Source organism: Moschus berezovskii, chromosome 5, assembly GCF_049115385.1.
Source record: "Moschus berezovskii isolate FMDL1 chromosome 5, NW_MosBer_1.0, whole genome shotgun sequence".
NCBI classification, from domain to species: Eukaryota; Metazoa; Chordata; class Mammalia; order Artiodactyla; family Moschidae; genus Moschus; species Moschus berezovskii.
The window spans coordinates 111,123,498-111,141,631 of NC_142464.1; the positions used below are offsets into that span (position 1 = coordinate 111,123,498).

The 18,134-nt window shown below is 38.2% G+C and overlaps 1 protein-coding gene across 11 annotated transcripts in view; it reads left to right on the top strand.

The window, feature by feature from the left end:
* The window catches only part of PTPN13 (protein tyrosine phosphatase non-receptor type 13), a 236,756-nt gene that overhangs the window by 126,377 nt on the left and 92,245 nt on the right, over positions 1–18,134 (top strand). For all 11 annotated transcript variants that reach the window (XM_088836450.1, XM_088836452.1, XM_088836454.1 and 8 more), the window contains 5 exons: positions 2,950–3,045; positions 4,063–4,156; positions 11,326–11,545; positions 15,666–15,740; positions 15,859–16,033. In XM_088836450.1, the coding sequence (XP_088692576.1) occupies positions 2,950–3,045; positions 4,063–4,156; positions 11,326–11,545; positions 15,666–15,740; positions 15,859–16,033 (660 nt within the window). The remainder of the gene's footprint in view (positions 1–2,949; positions 3,046–4,062; positions 4,157–11,325; positions 11,546–15,665; positions 15,741–15,858; positions 16,034–18,134) is intronic.

Below are 18,134 nucleotides of genomic sequence, written 5' to 3' on the forward strand. Positions count from 1 at the left end.
ATCTACAGTCTTATTATCCACTGCTTAAAAATATTCTCAAACATCTCTCTCTGCCAAAAAGAACCTAATAACTCATTTAGTCTCATTTAGTTTATTTTTGTTTAAATCTTTTTCCTTTCTCAAACCTTCGAACTTCTTGAAAGAATGAGTGTTACTCATTTTCTCAATTTCCTGTCTTCCAGCCTGATTTGTCCTCTTTAAAGATCATCAGTGACCTTTGCATATCACTTATATTCTTCTGTTTATTCATTTATTCATATCCACTCAGAAAATATTTGTGTTTGCTATGCATCAGACACTTGCTTGATAATAAAGGTGCATCTGAAAAAGATACAGTCCTCTTTGCCTAAGTTTGTGATTTAGGTAGAGGAAAACAAACATGTAGGGAAAGAACTATAAAGCAGTGAAGAGTCACAGTCATGTAAGCTAAGGCAATATGAAAGTATCAGAAACGGTGTATAACTCAGTCTTTAGGTGGTCATGAAAGCTTTTGTGAACAGGAAAGTTTTTTTTAAGTTTTCTCTTAAAGGAAAAAGAAAAAGGATTCAAAAGAAAAGAGGAGGAACAGCATTCTAGCAGAAGAGTATCTGAGGAAGGAATTTCAAAGTTTATATGCTCTTGATTATTTGTAAATTCAGTAGCAAGAGTGGAAAATTTGGAGAACTGGGTGGTGATGATGCCCTGAAACAAGGGTTCTACCTGGATTGAGTTTTTCAAGTTCTCTGTCAATGTTTGTGTGCCCATGTATCTTAGGGCTGCGGGAGGAGAGAGGTCTATGCTTTTCATGATTCTAACAAGTCAGAACCTGTATCTTCACATGTAGCATGTAGAGCTACTGCTGTAAATGTAGTCATGGATCAACTTATGAAAGGCTTTGAATACTAGTTCAGTTCACTTCAGTCGCTCAGTCGTGTCTGACTCTTTGCAACCCCATGAATCACAGCACGCCAGGCCTCCCTGTTCATCACCAACTCCCAGAGTTCACTCAAACTCATGTCCACAGAGTCGGTGATGCCATCCAGCCATCTCATTCTCTGTCGTCCCCTTCTCCTCCCGCCCCCAATCCCTCCCAGCATCAGTGTCTTTTCCAATGAGTCAACTCTTCGCATGAGGTGGCCACAGTATTGGAGTTTCAGCTTTAGCATCCGTCCTTCCAATGAACACCCAGGACTGATCTCCTTGAGAATGGACTGGTTGGATCTCCTTGCAGTACAAGGGACTCTCAAGAGTCTTCTCCAACACCACAGTTCAAAAGAATCGATTCTTTGGCACTCAGCTCTCTTCACAGTCCAACTCTCACATCCATACATGACCACTGGAAAAACCATAGCCTTGACTAGATGGACTTTTGTTGATAAACTAATGTCTCTGCTTTTTAATATGCTGTCTAGGTTGGTCATAACTTTCCTTCCAAGGAGTAAGTGTCTTTTAATTTCATGGCTGCAATCAGCATCTGCAGTGATTTTGGAGCCCAAAAAAATCAAGTCTGACACTGTTTCCACTGTTTTTCCATCTATTTCCCATGAAGTGATGGGACCAGATGCCATGATCTTTGTTTTCTGAATGTTGAGCTTTAAGGAGACACTAAACCATTGGAAGGACTGATGCTAAAGCTGAAACTCCAATACTTTGGCCACCTCATGCAACGAGTTGACTTACTGGAAAAGACTCTGATGCTGGGAAGGATTGGGGGCGGGAGGAGAAGGGGACAACCGAGAATGAGATGGCTGGATGGCATCACCGACTCTGTGGACATGAGTTTGAGTGAACTCCAGGAGTTGGTGATGGACAGGGAGGCCTGACGTGCTGTGATTCATGGGGTCGCAGAGAGTTGGACACAACTGAGCAACTGAACTGAACTGAAACTCTATCTTAAAAACTCTAGTTTGAAGAAGTTAAGAAATACAGCAGTGTGCTCAAATTTTCATTCTGGAAAGTTCACTCTCTGTAATGTGCATTATAATATGAGACAAGCAAGACTGCAGAAAGGGGAGTCTGGGACAGTTAAGTAGTCCAGGCATGAGACTTATCATAGAATTATCATCTATGGTAGTGATCACTGAAGTGTGAAGATGAGGGGCTGAGGCAGAAACAGTGAGAAGGTAGAATTTAGATTTCAGCGGAGTTTTTCCCCCTCACACAGAGCACACACTGCACAACTCTGCACAGACCCCCGCCCACTCCCAGTGCGTACTTTTCTCATTCTGGTGGAACTAAATGTCCCATCTTGAGTATTTTGTATTTCTCAATTTTTTTAAAAAAACTTTATGTTGTATTGGTGTATAGCCAATTAACAATGGTGACTAACAATGTTGTGATAGTTTCAGGGGGACAGCAAAGGGACTCAGCTGTGCATTTCTATGTGTCCATTCTCCCCCAGTCTCTCCTCCCATCCTGGCTACCACGTACCATTGAGCAGACTTCCTTGTGCTATACAGCACGTCCTTGTTGGTTATCCATTTTTAATACAGCAGTGTTGTACTTCTGCATTTTAAATTATTTGAGCTTGGGGCTGTGTCTCTGGATTTTTCTATCCCTCATAGCACCTGAAACAGAGAATGATGTTTATATAGCATCTGCTCTGTTCCAAGAGCTTTGCATATGAGTTCAGTTAATGCTACAATAACCTTAGGAGATGCGCATTTCTCTTATACCCTCTTTTCAATTGAAGAAGAGTCACAGAAAAGTTAAATACTGTCCCAAAATCATGCACTTGGTAAGTAGTAGACCTGAGATTCAAACCCAGGCAATCTGGCTTCAGAGTCCAGGCCCCTAACCAGGATGCCAAACTGCCTCAAAATTGTAGTCACATTTTTAAATGACCATCCAGTGATTAGTAAATTTAAAGCAATAGATGTTTTGGTCTCACAAGAATAAATGCAGTGCTTTATATGATTGTGGAACAGCTAATGAGATTGCTTTCTAATGTTTTTGTTTTAATCCTTTCAGAACCAGTTCAAAGATACAAAACTTACCACAGTGATCTCTTTAGTACGTCCAGTGAAAGTCCATCTATTATTTCCTCTGAATCGGATTTCAGGCAAGGTAAGAAACATCTGAACAAGCAAAACATTCATAAGAAACCATGATTGTGCTGTTTGATTCCACTTATATTAGATACCTGGAATAGTCAAATTAATACTGTCAGAAAGTTCTTCCGTAGATGCTGGGGCGGGGAATAGGGAGTTAGTGCTTGATGGGGACAGAGTTTCAGTTTCAGTTCAGTTCAGTCGCTCAGTTGTGTCCGACTCTCCGCGACCCCATGAATTACAGCATGCCAGGCCTCCCTGTCCATCACCAACTCCCGGAGTTCACTCAAACTCATGTCCAGAGAGTTTCAGTTTAGGAAGGTGAAAAATTTGGGAGATGTATAGTGAGTGTTGCAAAACAATGTGAATGTACTTAGTGCCACTGAACTGTACAGTTAAATACAGTTAAAAATAGTACGTTTTATATTATGTGACTTTTACCACAATTTAAAAAAGAAGCTATGATTTTTGTTCTCTTTCAGTAGTGTTGAGATATAAGGTGTGAAAAGAATAATTCTATATAAAAATTTTAAATTTCAAAAAGCTTCCAATTACTCATTTTAACACTGTTATAGATACTTAAGGGCTTCCCTCATAGCTCAGTTAGTAAAAAATCGGCCTGCAGTGCAGGAGACCTGGGTTCAATTCCTGGATCAGGAAGAACCCCCAGAGAAGGAAATGGCAACCCACTCCAGTATTCTTGCCTGGAGAATCCCTGGACAGAAGAGCCTGGCAGGCTACAGTCCATGGGGTAGCAAGAGTCAGACATGATTTAGTAATTAAAACCACCATAGGAACTTAATAGCAGTTTCATCAAACAGCAGTGTAGTCATTTTCATATGAGAGGACATAATTCATTGTTTTCAAAAATAAAATGACTGCCACTAAAGAGTTTAATGACATTATATCATTAATTTGATTATATGAATATAATTCATAAAAATTATCTTATGTGTCTTCTGAGTGCTTATGTTTTAAATAAGATTATTTCATATTTTTATGACTTGTGCTGTTCCTTTTCATTCACAATTAGTGAGAAAAAGTGAAACTTCAAAGAGATTTGAATCCAACAGTGGTCTCCCAGGTGTAGATGAAACCCCAAGTCAAGGCCAGTCACAGAGAACAAGGTATGTAATAGGAAAAAAAAACAGTAATATTTTTCCAGTTGCATGTAGTTTTTTTCTTCATTAGAATCAAGGAGAATTTGTTTTAAATTATTCTCTTCCCTCTGTTTTCTCCATTTTCCTTTTTTTCCCTCCTCTTTAAGTTCTTGCAAATTCAATTATGTAAAAGTTGTTACAGTTGTTTGAGTTATTAGAATCTTTTAAAATTAGAATTGGCCCTGATTAGTTTATGCTTGATTTTTTTAAATTGCCAATATGAATACAAAATAACTAACAGTAAGGAAGTTCTAAACGTATAGCATTAAACATCTGTGAGAAGATATAAACTTTGATTTCTAAAAGAATAATGCTCTTTTCAAATGGTTACATAGGCTTAACATGTAGGCTTTCAGTACTATTTGGTGAATGAATAATTAGTAGATTACTACTAAGTAACCCATCATGTGATCTATTATATAAAAAGTTAAATTTTCACTACATCTTCCTGGATTAAAAGAAGCTATCGTGTACTTAAACTTTTTTTTAAGCCCAGGTTGGACTGTTTAGAGTTCATTTTCATACTGAAACACTCAGCGTACTTATAAGATGGCAGTTATTCTTGTGCTAGGATTAAGATGATGGTATTATAACTACGGGTTGATTTACTTTGTTTGAAGTGAAATGTGTCACCTCAGTACTGAATATATTAATGTGTATCTTCGTGTGTGCACAGGTCCCTTACATGAACAGAAGCATGTTGTTAAAGTTAAGCATTAATTTGAAATTCATACTGTAATATTAGAGAATCAGAGGTTGCTTCAGAATTTACTACCAAATTAGAGTAATGCTTTTAAATTTGATATCTCAGTTCATTTGATTTAGGTACCATTATGTACAAAAAGATCATTTGGAAATTAACAAAAACCTGCCCCTTAGCTGATTAATTCTGGCAGGCAAATGTTTCATACCCATAAACTATTAATAGTCCAGGTAACCCTACCCATGTGATTAAAGCAGACAGTTTATCCAGGGTTAACACTCCAAGTAATTACATACATTGCACTAAAATTATTCTGTAGTATTCCAATTTTTATAAAATTTATGTCTTTTTCTCGTGTTCCTTTTTAAAATGTGCGTGATACTTTCTATGAGGAAAGTTCTAATCAGTATTCATTTGCCTAAAGTGATATAACCTTTACATAATAGCATTGTATATTACTATAACCCCATTGTGGGAATAGTAATTGCAATGACCCTATTTTGGTAATTTTGACCAAAGAGGTTAGAGACAAAAATAGATCTATGCTTGATAGTAGATAGTTTTATTAAAGAAGCAAAACTGTTTGGAGATGACCAGCAGTAAGAAGCAAATGTTGAATTGCACTAAGGTCTGTGTTGAATTAAGGAAGTCACTCCTCTCTATGTATGTAATTTGGAGAAAGCTTATAGTTAATATAATACCTTTTTAGCTTAATCAAAAGAAGGAATAGAGAGCAATGGAAGAATTGTTGGAATTATATGTTAAAATTGATTGATTTTATAGTCAGTTTGCTAGTTATTTAGAAAACATATTCCTCCAAACAAAGTTAAATCATTTTGTGAGACTTACTTCAGTTTTCTTGATAAGGTAACTCAAAAGCATAGGGATTATAAGAGAATCTTAGTTTTGACTGTTTCCAGTTTTTTTTTAGGAAACAATAACATTAAAGTGTTAGCTCATCAGATCGTAATTTAGTAATAAGCTGCTTTTATTTCATACTTTAAAATGGTAAAAAACACAACTTGATGTTCATAGCATTTGCATTAGATATAGGTGAAACAAAAATATTTCTTTCAAGGAGAAGTTGACTGTTATTGTTATTTAGTCACTAACCCGTGTCCAACTCTTTGCAACCCCATGGACTTAAGCACACCAGGCTTCCTTGTCCTTCACTGTCTCCAAGAGTTCACTCGAACTCATGTCCATACAGTCGGTGATGTCATCCAGCCATCTCCTCCTCAGTTGCCCCCTTCTCTTCCTGCCCTCAGTCTTTCTCAGCATCAGGGTCTTTTCCACTGAGTTGGCTTTTCACATCAGGTGGCCAAAGTATTGGAGCATGCAGCTTCCAGTGAATATTCAGGGTTGATTTCCTTTAGGATTGAATGTTTTGATCCCCTTGAGGTCCAAGGGACTCTCAAGAGCCTTCTCTAGTACCACAGTTCAGAAGCATCAATTTTTTGGCATTCAGCCATCTTTATGATCCAACTCTCACATGACTACTGGAAAAACCATAACTTTGACTTTGTTGACAAAGTGATGTCTCTGCTTTTTAATATGCTATCTAGGTTTGTCATAGCTTTTCTTCCAAGGAGCAAGTATCTTTTAATTTCATGGCTGCAGTCACCATCCACAGTGATTTTGGAGCCCAAGAAAATAAAATCTGTCACTGTTCCACTTTTCCCCTATCTATTTGCCATGAAGTAATGGGATAGGATGCCATGATCTTAGTTTTTGAATGTTGAATTTTAAGTCAACTTTTTCACTCTCCTCTTTCACCCTCAAGAGGCTGTTTAGTTCCTATTTGTTTTCTGCCATTGGAGTGATATCATCTGCATATCTGAGGTTGTTGATATTTCTCCGACCATCTTGATTCCAGATTTGTGTATTTGTTACATTTAATGTAAGATGCTAAAGTCTACTTCTCTTAGACTACCCCATCTCTTCCTGTCCAAGGAAAAACACATTAACTGAGGTATTGTCTAAATTCCTTATTCAAGTGCAGAGTTTTCTGTATGTGTACAAAGTCTTCTGATAATATCTTTAACATGCCAGTACACAACCAGGAGGTTCTGTTTGTTCTTTACGTCATGTATTTGTGAGATCTATAAATAGTTCTGTATTTAGATATGTTGCATGATTCTTTATAAAAATTTCCATTCCTTTATCTATAATGAAATGGAAAAACAGATCCACACAGTGCTATTGATTTGTATCATAGTGGGTGGGAGGAGATTAACAGGAAGTTATGAGTCAGATCCAGCAGACTGAGTAATTTTGGATTTTGAACTATCAAAAGTGTCTTTCAGTGATCAAAAAAAGACATTCAAAGCTATTTTCCAAAGAGCATCTCTAAATTTTTTTTCTGTGTTAACTTTTGAAGTACGGTTTTACATAGTGCCATTCCTACTGCTTCTATGCTTATCTGTTTAATGATGTAACTTTTTTTTTGTCTTGAAAGAACCTGTTTATTCATTCCTAAATCATCTAGATTTTGTGAGTTTCTTGTTTGTTTGCGTGTGTTTTGTCTATATTTTGTTCGTTTTTGTTTTGCCTCTCAAATGTTGCAATCAGATATTGTGATGGGACACAAAATGATGATCAGTCATTTTTGTTACCTGTTTGTTGCTCTGGTAGGAAAGAATTTGAGCAGGAAGGCTAATATATTTGATGAAAATGACAAGTATGGGTTAAAATGTATAGATTCAAAGTTTTATCATTTTCCTTGATCCCCATTAAGTGAGAGCGAGCCATAAAATCATATTCAATCATTGGCTCAATAAATGATTATTGAATACCTACCTTGTAGAGGGTACTTCTGTGTACGGGAAATGAGATCATGAACAAGACCAAAAAATTCCCTCCAGAGATGTTATAGGGTTGAGAGATACCCAGTAAACCACTAAAAGAGTAAGTAATACACCATCAGAATGTGATGGTACTTGGAAGAAAAATAAACCACACTAAAGAGACTGCAAGGGTATGATGTCCAAGTTCTAGTTCACTTAGAACTAGAGTTTAACTATTTTGAGTATAATGGGAATCCATTGGATGGTTAAGACATAGAGAGCTATGATCGTATATACATTTTAATGGGATTACTCTGATCTGTTCTGGGAAAAACAGATTGCAGAAGTAAAAGACCAGTTTGGAGGCGATTATAGTGCTCCATTTGAGGTGCATACAGCACAGACTAGTTTGTTAGTGATAGAGAAGAGCTGGAAATAGATTTCTTCAAGGTTATGCCCTTAAGGATTTGCTGCTCATTCAGATGCTGGATTTGTAAGGAATCAAGAATGACTGAAGATTGTGTCCTAAGCAACCAGTGAATGATTGAGCGAAGGTTGCACATAAGGAACAAGTATCAAGAGTTTGGTTTTAGACATCTGAGGCTAAAGATGCATGTTCTCATCCAAGTAGAACACTCACCTAAGCAGGTGAGTAGAATCAGAATTCAAGGGAGAGCCTGCAGTTATGGAAAAATAAGGTGATTGAGGCCACGTGACTACGTGAGATCAGGTAAGTGTGAACTGTACGTGGAGGCTAGAAAAATCTTGAGGTCTGAGCATTGTTGTAGACTAACGTCGTTGTTGTTCAGTCGCTAAGTTGCGTCTGATTCTTTGTGACCCTGCAGCACACCAGGCTTCCCTGTTCTTTACCATCTCCCAGAGTTTGCTCAAAGTCGTGTCCATTGAGTCAGTGATGCCATCCTACCATCTCATCCTCTGTTGCCCCCTTCTCCTCGTGCCCTCAGTCTTTCCCAGCATCAGGGTCTTTTCCAGTGAGTCAGCTGTTCAGATCAGGTGTCCAATGCTTTGAAGCTTCAGCTTCAACACCAGTCCTTCCAATGAATACTTAGGATTGATTTCCTGTAGAGTTGACTGGTTTGATCTCCTTGCTGTCCAATGAACTCTAAAGAGTCTTCTCCAGCAACGCAATTCGAATGCATGAATTCTTCGGTGCTCAGTCTAACATTAAGAGATTAGAAATGAAGGAAGATCCAGAAAAAAAGACTAAGGAGGAGCCAGTGAATGTTTATTTTTGGCTGTGCTGGGTCTTCATGGCTGTGCAGGCTTTTCTCTAGTTGCAGCAGCGGTTGGAGGGGAGGCGGCTGCTCTCTAGTTGTGGTACACAGGCTTCTCATTGCAGTGGCTTCCCTTGTTGCACAGCACAGGCTCTTGGGTGTTTGGGTTTCAGGAGTTGTGGCTCATGGGCTCAGTAGTTGTGGCGCACAAGATTACGGGCCCCCTAGTGTGTGAGATCTTCCTGCATCAGGAATCGAAACCGTGTCTCCTGCATTGGCAGGAGGATTCTTAACCACTGAGCCAACAGAGAGGCCCCAGAAGTCAGATGTTTAATGACTGAATAACTATGTTATATGGTGCTTGGAGATCAAGTAAGATGTAAACTAAGAATTATCCTTTGGCTTTGACTACTCTAAAGGCAATCTTCCCTGTGACTGGTTTTGGTGAACTGGTAAGGACTCAAACTATGGGTCTGAGTCCAAGAGAAAGTGGAAGATGAAGTGGAGATAAAATTTAAAGGACAGTTTTGAAGAAACTTACTCTAAAAGACAGCAGAAAAATGAAATATAATCTAAAAGGGGATGTGGAACCAAAGGAGAATTTTTTTGTTCTAAGTAGAAAATGGTACCGCATATTTCTATAACACAAATAACCTAGTGGAAAAGATGGGTGATGCACGTGAGAGGGTAGCTGCAGGAGCAAAGTCTCTGGATAGGGAAGAGGGTTGGAACCCCATGCACGATAGAGGTTTGAGGCCTATGTAAGGGTGCAGACCTACCCATTGTAACAGAAAAGAGCAGAACATAGATCTGGAAAGTCTGGTGGTAGAAGGATAAGGAAGTTGTTTCCTGGTTGCTTCTTATTTCACCAAAAAATTGAAGAGAAGTCATCAGTTGAGAGAGAATGAAGGAGGATGTTTTGAAAGAACTTTGATAAAAATAGAAAAGGAAAAAAAAAATGAAAATAGTTCTCTAAGAAAATGAATCACCGTGAAGCACTGAGAACCCAGTGAGATCAGTCAGCATGGGTCTGCAGTTTCATGAGAGTTGAGGTCGTACGGCAAGAAATGATTTTCATGATGGGCTGTACAACTCAAGCAATGTGAGGGCTAGAGGGGGCTAATAGAATTAATGTATAACAGGTATAGAAAATTTAACATCTTACGGAAAAACTCAAACTAACTTTTCGGCCTATCCAATATTAACTGGTTTTATGACAGAAGTGGAATGACATCTATCAGATGAATTACGGAAGACTGTGTTGAACCCTGAACCATAATACTTGTAATACCAATACATGATAAAGCAGTGTGGTCTAGAAGATAAACATTTCTAATTCCAGATCATAAACTAATCCATTAGTTAACATGACATTAAAAGTGTAAACTCTAAGATTTCTAAAGCATTAGTATATCACATTTATAGGAAGTAAAAAAAATTTTTAAGTGAAAGTTTTAACAGAGAGGAAGTGGTCAAGTCGGTGAACTAAAATTCCTGATAGAGTCAATGAATGGTTTGATGAAGAGTGTTAGAGGCAGTGAGCTAGAAAAAAACAAGGAGATTAGATGGAGAGGGTTTTGGAAGACAGAAATAGGACATTCTGGAGGCTGCTCAGTTATTGTTATAGCCAGCATGACTTGTCATGGGAGCAGAATTCTGGCTGAGATGGAGGAAGCCAGGGCGTTGGAAAACTTCCCAATCTCTGTAACACCACCATGAATGATGACAGCAGTGGTGTTAGAGAAGACCACTGCGTCAGGCACTTAAATCTGTAATGCATAAAGAAGAGTTGGCCAACAGAACCAAGTCTAGAGCAAAGCAGATCAGTGAATGGTTTGGTTTCATAGTTCATATTTCAAGGAAAGGGAAGAGACCTGGTTTTGATGCCTGGGTTGGGAAGACCCACTGGAGAAGGAAATGGTAGCCCACTCCAGTATTCTTGCCTGGGAAATCCCATGGACAGAAGAGCCTGGCAGGCCACAGTCAGAGTCGGACGCGACTGAGCAACTAACAGTTTCAATTCAAGGAAGCTGGAGGCTCTTGGAGGAGGAGTCAGTAATGATCTGGAAGCTAAAATAAAAATCCAAGGAAATCTCTGTCTCATGTCCAAACCCACTGGTGCAGGATTATGAGGATAAAACAGCCCCAATCTGAGAGAACCACAGTGGGAACGGTTTCAGATGTTGAGCTGTTCAGAGAAGAGATAGAGGATATAGATCTACCCACTGAAAATGAGACACCACAGTGTATTAATACACTAAAAATAGGACTGAGGTTACTGCAAAGGTTCTTTTGAAATGAAAAAGTAAAATTTGTCTTAAGTTCTTGTTACCTTGCTTAACATGATTTTTTTTCTTGATTAGACTTAATATGTTATTTTCTCAATCCACTTTTCTCTTTTCTGTATGGCAGACAATATGAAACACCCCTTGAAGGCAACTTAATTAATCAAGAGATCATGCTAAAACGGCAGGAAGAAGAAATGATGCAGCTGCAAGCCAGAATGGCCCTTAGACAGTCTCGGTTGAGCCTGTATCCAGGGGACACCATCAAAGCTTCCATGCTTGACATCACCAGGGATCCCTTAAGAGAAATAGCCCTAGAAACAGCCATGACCCAAAGAAAACTGAGAGTAAGTTGATTCTCGGGTTACTGCATCTAAACGTGGTCTCATAGAGAAATGTTATGCAAAGTACTTTTAAAAATTGTATAATTCAGAAATCTCATATTTAAGTTTCCATGGATGTTAAATATCTTGTTGGTTGACATTAAAATATTTAGCTCTTTTCATGGTTTCATTTTTGCAATAACATGAGATGGATTTACAATATCTTAACTGTATATTTTTAAAAGTATATTTGTGATCCTTAAGTCAACTGGCTTTATTCAGTATTGTGGTGGATTACTTTTTAATATTTATTATCCCACAAACAAAGAAGATCAGAGATAGAAAGTTCAAGGTTGGTTCAGAAGCTCAAGAATTCTATCAAGTACATTCCATCTTTCTGCTCTGCCATTCTCAGAATTTTGGCAGTAATTCTCTTTATAGTTAAAAGATGACTGCATTAGCTCCCAGTATCATATCCCTGTATTACAGTATTCTAAGGTAAGAAAGAACAAATCTTGTTATCTGTGGGGGAGTTTTCTTTTATGTGTTTAAAAATATCATGAACATTTTACAACTTTTATAATATTATTGTTAAGGGCTGTGAGGTACTCTATTATGCGAACCATGTACCATAATTTATTTAATCATTTTCCAGATATTGGACATTTAAAATCCTTCTAATTTGTAGTTACTGTGAATATCCTGATAGCTGAATCTTTGCAGATAGCTTCCTCCAAATAGAATAGCCAAGTCAAAGGCAAATTCCTTTTTAGACATTTTTATACATATTGTCAAATTGCCCTTTAAAAATTTCTTCCAATTTATGTTTCCTCTGATGCCTGTTTCACCATTTTCTTACTGACTCTCATAGTGTCATTCTTTTTTTTTAATCATCACCAATTTGATAGATGAGGCAATATCTCCTTTGTACTATTGCTTTACAAATAATTCTTCAAAAGCAAAGTAAGTAATAGTAAAAGTGATAAAATCTAAAGTGATTTTTTTTTCTTTTTAGTCCTATGCTAAGAAAGTATATTATCCTATTCCATTTTGGGTTTTGTTGCTTATTTCAAACAATCTTCTTAAAAGCAAATACCCTGAAATTGACAGAATTCAAATTTTTCCTCCTAATTTTCTAAGAAGAGAAGTGTTGCATGGTCAAAATTACACTGAACTACAAATTAAGAGACTTGGATTTCTAATAATTTCTAATTATTCTAACTCGATTTCTAATAATTTCATTTCTAATATGATGTCTTTATACATATTTTTAAACCATTTTGTGTCTCACACTGTGCCAATTTTTAAAATGTGGAATTAAGTTGTAATTTTATAAGACAGAGTCCAGTTTTAAGGTTATTAAATTTTAATAAAATATAACTCAATTTATTTTAAGCCAAAAGGAAGAAATTCCATAAGACTTCATCAATTTATCATTATAACCAATACATTTGTCAAAATTAAGCAGTAGTCAGGATAGCATGCTGCTGCTACTGCTGCTCCCAAGTCACTTCAGTTGTGTCTGACTCTGTGTGACCCCATAGACGGAAGCCCACCAGGGTCCCCCGTCCCTGGGATTCTCCAGGCAAGAACACTGGAGTGGGTTGCCATTTCCTTCTCCAATGTGTGAAAGTGAAAAGTGAAAGTGAAGTCGGTCAGTCGTGTCCAACCCTTAGCAACCCCACGGACTGCAACCTACCAGGCTCCTCCATCCATGGGATTTTCCAGGCAAGAGTACTGGAGTGGCTTGCCATTGCCTTCTCTGCAGGATAGCATGGGTTTCCAGTAATTAAAGGCACACATAAAGCAAAAGGGGCACATATATATACACCTCTTTTTCCTAAGTCATAGTTTCAGAGAACTAATACAGAATTTTGTTACATTAACGAGTCATAAATGATATTCTGTACCTTTATAGTAGACCACTGTTATGTGTCATCTCACTAAAAACTTGTGTTTCCTTTTAGGCAATGCTGTCTGGCTATTTTTTTAAAAAAGCATGCTTTTTTCAACAGGCTACGTCAGTGACTAGAGAATTTGAACTGCTGATCATTGAAGAACCACATAGTATTTTTTCTTAAAAAAAAAAAAAAAATGAACAGGAAGGGAAAATTCCCCAGTGGTCCAGTGATTGGGATTCCACACTTCAACTGCAGAGTGTGGCCAAATAAATAAAGGAGGAAGGATACATTTTTGAGGCTGAATAAAGAGTTCTAGTGTTCAGAGGAATGATTGCACAATTGAATTAATATTCTTTTCTAAAACATAACTTTTTACTTTTTCTAGGTGATTTTTGGTGTAGGCACATTTCAGTGTTCATACTCAGTTGCTTTAGTTGATTTGTATCAGATTCTGTCTTTAACATGGCAGACCATTGTCATTTCTTCTACTCTATTTCTATTCCCGTTTAAAATGTGTCCTGCTGGTTCACTGAAAATTAACAAATGCTTAACGTTAAATTTTTACCTAAGTGGTAAGGGTCACATGTTCCACACTCCGTTGACTGGATCGAATTCCCACATCAAGTAACCAAATGAACTGTACAGAGAAGATGCCAAGAAGAAACCAACAAAAATAAATCTCCATATATTTATGGAGTGCACAAGAGCGCGCGCACACACAAACACACAGACCACCTGCCTTTGGCCTCAAGATTAGCCCTGTGTTCATTCTACTTTTTTTCCCCTTTGGATGTCATGTTTCAGTCTATTCTGAATCCTACTCCCCCGTTGAAGTCTAACTTGTTTTAAGTTATCTTTTCAACCAATTCTTCCCTCTAGGCAGAAACCCCTGGATGTACAAAACATAAAGGGAAAGAGTATTTTGAAAAGCAGTAAATACAGAGTGTGGACTCTACTTCTCCTAGCTCCCAAGATATTATTTTCGTAGTAGAGACAGCAGTGCGGAGCAGAGACCGTGACACCTATAATAACCCTGCATGCCTGCTAAGTCACTCAGTCATGTCCGACTCTTTTGCGACCCCATGGGCTGTAACCCACCAGTATCCTCTGTCCATGGGGTTTCCCAGGCAAGAATACTGGAGTGGGTTGCCGTTTCCTTCTGCAGGGATAACATCCCTGCTAACTGCTAAGTCACTTCAGTCGTGTCCGACTCTGTGCGACCCCATAGACGGCAGCCCACCAGGCTCCCCCCGTCCCTGGGATTCTCCAGGCAAGAACACTGGAGTGGGCTGCCATTTCCTTCTCCAATGGATGAGAGTGAAAAGTGAAAGTGAAGTCGCTCAGTGGTGTCCGACGCTTAGCGACCCCATGGACTGCAGCCTACCAGGCTCCTCTGTCCATGAGAGTTTCCAGGCAAGAGTACTGGAGTGGGTTGCCATTTCCTTCTCTGATAATATCCCTAATTGCCACTAATTAGAACAAAAGAGTACAGGATTGTGAGAACTTGGTTACAGGTGAATGTGTCTTTTGTAGTACAAAGCAGATGTGGTCCACTAGAAGACTTGTTTTAGGACAAATTGAATATCACTCTCTGAAATAATAAGATTCTATTCAATTACTTTTCACATTAGCATTAGAAAACCAAATCCTTATATGAACTTGATAACCCTATATTCAATAAATGAGACTGGTTTTTTTTTTGAGAGAGAGAGTTTGGGTCTACCTGGAGTCCAAAACATGAAAACTTTTATTTATGTAAAATGGTATAAAGCTGGGCTTTATATTTTACATCTCTGGTAGGATTCGAAGCTGATAAAACTTCTATTTACACTGTAAGGTATATTTCAGTCTTATTCTTTTTTTTTTTGAAACAGATATTTTTACCTTATAAACATGGCAGAGTATTCAACATTGAAATAGAACAACAATGAAGCTGGTTTTTAATTTCACTTCCAGTTTATACCTTAAGTATTATATCTTTGAGCCTACCAAATTTCTGATTGTCTATTTTTGAAAAATGATTATAATTCCGCTATACTTCTTTATCAAAAGTTATACATTTGTTTCAGATCTCTAGTTCAAATATGATGACCTTACATGTAGTTTGCTATTATTTTTATTAATTATATTTTTATTTATTATTACTTATATTTTATTTATTATTAGTAGTACATTATTTTCCTTTCAAGGAAAGAGCTAGAATAAGTGATAATAACTGTTGATTCCTCTTCTATGATTCACAGAATTTCTTTGGTCCTGAGTTTGTGAAAATGACAATTGAACCATTTATATCTTTGGATTTGCCTCGGTCTATCCTTGTAAGTAATAAAACCACTTTGTCACTCTGAGAAAATAATTTTGGTAATGATTTTTTAAGCAGTTAAAATTCTTATAATGGTTGCATTGGTAACTGCCATTCATTTTTTTCAATTGTAGACCAAGAAAGGGAAGAGTGAAGATAACCGAAGGAAAGTAAACATAATGCTTCTGAGTGGACAGAGGCTGGAACTGACTTGTGATACCAAAACTATATGTAAAGACGTGTTTGACATGGTTGTGGCCCATATTGGCTTAGTGGAACATCATTTGTTTGCCTTAGCTACTCTCAAAGGTACCAAGACATTTTAAATTCAGGGTAGAGTGTGGAAACCTGGCAACAGTGACCTCCTATACCTGTTCTACCTAACCTTCTTTCGGGAAATATTGGTGGTGGTTTAGTCACTAAGTCATGTCCAACTGTTTGTGATCCCATGGACCTGTAGCTCACCAGGCTTCTCTGTCCATGGGATTTCCTAGGCAAGAATACTGAAGTGAGTTGCCATTTCCTTCTCCAGAGGATCTTCCTGACCCAGGGATTGAACTCAGGTCTCCTGCATTGCACGCAGATTCTTTACCAACTGAGCCACCAGGGAAGCCCTTGGGAAATATTAACTACATGGATATGTCAGCATTGAGAAGTAGGAATTAGGAGCTCTCTTTCTTTTCCTAACTAGGTGCATTGTCTTAATAGCTGTCACTTTTTAGCATCGTCCGTACCCAGCCATGAAGATTTGTCTCTGGCATTGGCTATATAATAGATTTTAACTGTTATATTTAGGGGGTCACTATTTTACCCATATATGTACTTTAGAAATCAGTATCCCACTAATATGACTTTGAATATATAGCAAGACCCTATTTCCGAATCTCCATGTCAACTCCTTCAGCTTCAGTTCAGTTCAGTCGCTCAGTCATGTCCAACTCTTTGCAACCCCATGAACTGCAACACGCCAGGCCTCCCTGTCCATCACTAACTCCCGGAGTCCACCCAAACTCTTGTCCATTGAGCTCTGCAATGCCATCCAACCATCTCATCCTCTGTCATCCCCTTCTCCTCCTGCTCTCAATCTTTCCCAGCATCAGGGTCCTTTCAAATGAGTCAGCTCTTCACATCAGGTGGCCAGAGTATTGGAGTTTCAGCTTCAACATCAGTCCTTCCAATGAACACTCAGGACTGATCTCCTTTAGGATGGATTAGTTGGATCTCCTTGCAGTTCAAGCGAGGCTCAAGAGTCTTCTCCAACACCACAGTTCAATAGCATCAATTCTTCAGCACTCAGCTTTCTTTACAGTCCAACTCTCACATCCATACATGACCACAGGAAAAACCATAGCCTTGACTAGACAGACCGTTGTTGACAAAGTAATGTCTCTGCTTTTTAATATACTGTCTAGGTTGGTCATAACTTTCCTTCCAAGGAGTAAGTGTGTTTTAATTTCATGGCTGAAATCACCATCTGCAGTGATTTTGGAGCCCAGAAAAATAAAGTCAGCCACTGTTTCCACTGTTTCCCCATCTATTTCATGAAGTGATGGGACCAGATGCCATGATCTTCGTTTTCTGAATGTTGAGCTTTAAGCCAACTTTTTCACTCTCCTCTTTCACTTTAATCAAGAGGCTCTTTAGTTCTTCTTCACTTTCTGCCATAGGGTGGTGTCATCTGCATATCTGAGGTTATTGATATTTCTCCCAACAATCTTGATTCCAGCTTGTGCTTCCTCCAGCCCAGCGTTTCTCATGATGTACTCTGTATATAAGTTAAATAACCAGGGTGACAATGTACAGCCTTGACATATTCCTTTTCCTATTTGGAACCAGTCTGATGTTCCATATCCACTTCTAACTGTTGCTTCCTGACCTGCATACAGGTTTCTCAAGAGACAGGTCAGGTGGTCTGGGATTCCCATCTCTTTCAGAATTTTCCACAGTTTATTGTGATCCACATAGTCAAAGGCTTTGCATAGTCAATAAAGCAGAAGTAGATGTTTTTCTGGAACTCCCTTGCTTTATTGATCAGCAGGTGTTGGCAATTTGATCTCTGGTTCCTCTGCCTTTTCTGAAACCAGCTTGAACATCTGGAAGTTCACGATTCATGTACTGCTGAAGCCTGGCTTGGAGTATTTTAAGCATTACTTTACTAGCATGTGAGATGAGTGCAATTGTGCAGTACTTTGAGCATTCTTTGGCATTGCCTTTCTTTGGGATTGGAATGAAAACTGACCTTTTCCAGTCCTGTGGCCACTGGTGAGTTTTCCAAATGTGCTGGCATATTGAGTGCAACATTTTCACAGCATCATCTTTCAGAATTCGAAATAGCTCAACTGGAATTCCATCACCTCCACTAGCTTTGTTCGTAGTGATGCTTGGTGAGACCCACTTGACTTCACATTCC